The sequence below is a fragment of the Glycine max genome, chromosome 17, assembly GCF_000004515.6.
Source record: "Glycine max cultivar Williams 82 chromosome 17, Glycine_max_v4.0, whole genome shotgun sequence".
NCBI classification, from domain to species: Eukaryota; Viridiplantae; Streptophyta; class Magnoliopsida; order Fabales; family Fabaceae; genus Glycine; species Glycine max.
The window spans coordinates 32,238,692-32,243,650 of NC_038253.2; the positions used below are offsets into that span (position 1 = coordinate 32,238,692).

The window sequence follows — 4,959 nt, forward strand, 5'->3', positions numbered from 1 at the left end:
AACAAAAAATCTCTGGTAACAAATTCTGTTAACTGAATCAACTTGTTTATATATATATATATATATATATATATATATATATATATATATATATATATATATATATATATATATATTAAGCAGCACACGTTTATTTAATTATACTATTTATACAATATTTTTTTACAACACATATTAGAATATTGTTTTCCTTCATTCTTTCCATTATATTATATCAAATCATATCTGACGGTACTTATCTCAAATTTCCCATGTTTTTTCTTTATTGTACAAAATATCATAGAAAATGATTAGAGTAGTATTGTTATATATTTTAAATAGTTTTATTAATTTTGTCAGAAATCATCTTATATCACAGAACTCAATATTTGTTTAATTATACAATAATTCATAATTAGATGATAGTCCAAGAATCTTTACATTGTCAAATGTATTCCAATTATATTCTTTATTATATACATGCAATTTCTGTGACTCCAATACAAAGAAACTACAAAGAGCAAAAGCCAGCAACAATTGAACTTGCTACTAAATATCTATACTCTACACTCCTTATAATTACAACTAACATGTCATAAACCCTTACGACCCCTTATTCGGCTTTAAATAAAGACCAGCAAAGCAAAAACAAAACTGAAGAAAATAAAAACTCTAACACAACAATCATTTTTGAAAAACATTACTCATCGACTTATTTACAAACAAATTAATTAAAAGCATTAGAGATATCCAAAAGCAAAATAACTATATTTTGAATATACTCCTTAGTTTTCTTCAAACTTGCTCGGGGCTTTTCATCGTCCAAATTGTAGAAAGTGGTTTATCCCTTGTCCAATTCCTCAGCCTAAGAAGCACATAGACAACCATTCCACACAAAAAGCCAAGAGCTGCACTTGATCCCACGAGTGAAACTGCAGTGATAACAAGAGTCACAAAGGAATCTTCCTTTGTGTTCATGTCCCTAGCACACATGGCTAGTTCAATTCCAGCAAACAAAAGCAACACCCCTAAGATCCCCACAGGAAACTGCTTCAAAATGTGTGCCAAAGAAGTTCCCAACACCAAACCCAACACCAATTTGGCAACACCAAGAAGTGCCACACACCCACCACTCCTTCCACCAAATTTGTATTGCCCCGCAAGTCCACCAGCACCATGGCAACTCGGCATAGCACCAAACCAACTACCAATCAAGTTCATCAATCCCACTGTCACTGACAACGAAGTGGCTGAGAAATCCTTCCCTGGGAACAAATCTGATGACAACTTGCAAACAGCCACCACAGAGTTCAAAATCGACAATGGAAGTTGAGGGATTGCACCCTTCACAAAACCCTTTTTCCATGCATGCTTAGAGAACTTCACTACTTCTATTGAGGAAGGTCCAAACTTTATTTCATGCACCACCTCATGCCTTCTTATGAAGGCCAAAACAACCCCCAACACAAACACCATGAAAGCAGAAGGTAGTGAGAAAATAACCTTCCTCACCCTGCTTGTCCTGCTTCTTGCAACAACCTCATTATTCCTCTTTTGACCACCCAAATCATCATCACCACCACCACTTTCCACAACATCACAACACCCTCTACTCTTCTCCCCAGCCCCATTCACAACCACAATGAAACACAAACAAACAATGGCCAAAACCAACCCATCAAGCCCAAACCAATGCCTCTCCCCCAAAGATTTAGACTTTGGCAAGTCCTGAATTTTCCTCACATACTTAACAGCTGTCAAGGCAAATGACAAACCTTGTGCTAGTTGAATTCCCCTCACAACACAGAGAGGAATGAGCATGTAAACAAGCTGCATCAACCCTGTCACCCCCAAAACAAACAACACGCCGCCGGTTAATATACCGGCGGTCATGATCTCGGGCACACCGAAATCAGTGTCCGATAAGGCCTGGGCCGCAATGGACTTCATCGGCTGGACCGGCATAGGGACCCCATAGATGACACCAGTGATGATATTGTACACACCGGTAAATATCAGCGTGGTGCCAAGGTTGAGGTCCCTAGCAAGGGTCAAGGCCAAAACAATTGGTACATAAGTGCCGAGGTCACCCATGGCGCCATTGAGCTCACCCCATTTTGAGTGAAAAACCAAGTTGTTTTTTATTTTTTCCACCACTCCTTTGGTTGAAAATCCATTGGCTAGTGGGGTGGTGGTTGAAGGAGTATGAGTAGGAGTGATTTCCGGTGCTTCAGGATCTGAGATTGGAATTGAAGGAGGGTTTTGGTATGCCATGGAAAATGTTATGTGTTTGGTTTGAATCTCTCGAGCAATAAATTAAGTAATTAACAAACCTATTAATTAACTGTAAGAGAAGTGAATATGAATGTGATATGTGGGAATTGGTTGTTGATTCAATAGTGTGTTTGTTTTGTCAGTGAAAATGTGGTAGCACAAAATACGAGGCACATCCACCGCAGAAGTAAGAAAGAATTTGCTTCTCCAACCTCAATTTAAAGTTGTCTTACCGACAATTCAGACACACTCCTCGTAGGGATTTGAAAAATCAATGTTAGGACAACTTGTCATCAATCATGCAAAGATAAAACGTACAAAACACTTCCCTTTCACAATCTACTGTTTGTTGATTTTATTAATACATGAACGTGAACAAGTTTTCAGGATAACAAGTATTATATTACGGGTTAATAATTGTCGAATCTGTGGATTAGAAAATAAAAAAAGGACAAGGTATATTGACAAAGTGAATTTTATACATCTGAAACTCCTAGTTTTATTACTAAACAAAAATAGCAACAGGCAAGTCAACAATTGGTTGCCACAAGCATAGCTCTAGTTGTACAGCTAAGATATGGAAATAACATTAGAATTATTTGAGCCTCTTACCGAAAAACAAGAAGAAAAAAACACCAGGAATATTTCCTACATTAATTATATATAGACCATTAGTACAGTTTGAGTTTAATTTCCAATTAATTTTTCACTAATCAAAGAGTATTATTAACCATTTTATAGTGTAAATTAAAATTTAATGAGAAATTTATGCATAAAATATGTATGTATAATCACAAGTATATCCTACACAGTGGACCTAAATCTAGATTTCATATCAAAGACTAGTTGTACTTTTAGATAGTCAAAGTTATTAAAAAAAATTATTTTATTTTATTTTTTAAAATCAGAAAATTTATATCATATATATATATATATATAGTTGAAAGAAATATTAAGAGAATATTAAATTATTTTATGATTTTTGTTTTAAAAGAAAACAAGTAAATTATTGTAGGTAAAAGAAAGATTTGATTGATATTAAAAGATTATGATTTTTTTCAACTATGTTCGTATGGAATTTTTATCCCAAGTTAAGTACTAATTCCTAAAATCACCTAAAATCTTTAGTCGAGGAACTAAAAATTTATTTTAGACTACACTTTCATTAAAAGATAAAACCTTTAATATTTGTGTCATTCCAAGAATAGACATATCTTTTCATAAAAGAACATGTATTTTCATGAAAAATGTAACTTTCCATACATGCACCTTTTTAATGAATGGACACATTTTCATGAAAAAAATACAATATAATCTTTCATTTATTTACATATAGGAGGTAATATTCATCTAGATCTATGGCCAGAAAATTTGTTATGATATGTTTAACATATTTTTTAAATAAGATTATTATTTTTAATCCCTAAATGTTACTTTTATTTTTATGTTATAAAATGAAGTTATTCAATGTTTTAATAGCTTTTTTTTTAAAAAAAATACTACTATGTTTTTGGTTCAATTTCTCTTTTTGAAAGGAAAATTTTATATATATATAAACGTAGTATACCTTAACCTTATGTTTGAAAAAGAACCAAACTAATATCTTCTCTCTGCATATAAAAACTCTTGTCACATCACTACCGGGAAAACTGCGTCGACGGTGGAATAAGCACTTCAAAGACGGTGGAAGCCCGTCTTTAAAGTTGACGTCATTGTTTACGCTGGAACCTTCAACGATGGCCGCGAAACACCGTTTTGAATGAAGTCCCGAAGCAAGTCGTTGGTTACGCAGCAACGATGTGGAGAAAATAAATGTCTATATCGGTCCTTTACCCAGCAACATCGTAGAAATAGGTAGTTTCTAAGTCATTTCGACGATGCAACGACGTAGAAGACGCGTGCATCAACGCCGTTTCTGGAAAACAAACGACCTAAAAATAGCGTGCATCAACATCGTTTTTGCACATCAAAATGACTTAAAAACAACATGCATCAACATCATTTCAGGGAAACAAACGACTTAAAAAACCAATCCTTTAATGTCATTGCTTCACTCCAAATGACATGAAAGTGCATCCTTTAACGTCAATGCACCAGGTAAGCACCGATGCAGATTTCTGTATAATTTTTTTTATATAAATATAATTAAAAATAACTAATTATATTTAGAAGTTATTCTTTATATTTATTTATATTAATATTCTTACATATAAATATAACATTATTAAATGATAATTTAAATTAATTATTTATATTTAATAATAATTATTTATCTTTGAAGTGTAATAGTTGTCTCCCCACACTTCAAATGGAATGGTTTGAGTTGTGTCATGAATTATTGGGTGTCATGCCTGACGATGCTGCAGTTGATGGGAACTCACTTTTATTGAGTTGGCTGGCTTCTCATTTTGCAAATATTCATGATTTTACAGGCAACCAAGAAGGGTTTGAAAGATTTGCTCGTGCTTGGATCTTACGATTCATAGGAGGGATAATGTTTGTTGACAAAAGCAGCAAAAGGGTGCGAATGAGATATTTGCAATTTCTGAGAGACCTTAGAGAGTGCAGCAGTTATGCATAGTGCTAAATCAATAGGCGATTTCAGTCTCTTGATTCAATTATGGGCATGGAAACGATGCCCAACGTTAGCCCCGTCAGTTATTCCTCCACAACAACAAAACGCGCCACTTACTTACAGGTATACTT

General features: G+C 33.9%; 1 protein-coding gene across 1 annotated transcript; it reads right to left on the reverse strand.

Annotated features, from left to right (window-relative positions):
* Positions 1 to 431: 431 nt before the first annotated feature.
* LOC100779658 (molybdate transporter 1) lies at positions 432 to 2,470 on the reverse strand. The gene has a single exon (XM_003549182.4). It carries the CDS (start codon positions 2,251 to 2,253, stop codon positions 775 to 777), a length of 1,479 nt encoding a protein of 492 aa, XP_003549230.1. The 5' UTR covers positions 2,254 to 2,470; the 3' UTR covers positions 432 to 774.
* Between the last annotated feature and the right edge of the window lie 2,489 nt (positions 2,471 to 4,959).

Bases quoted from the DNA above. Each gene is read 5' to 3' on its own strand.
- LOC100779658 (XM_003549182.4), bottom strand. From the start codon at position 2,253: ATGGCATACCAAAACCCTCCTTCAATTCCAATCTCAGATCCTGAAGCA.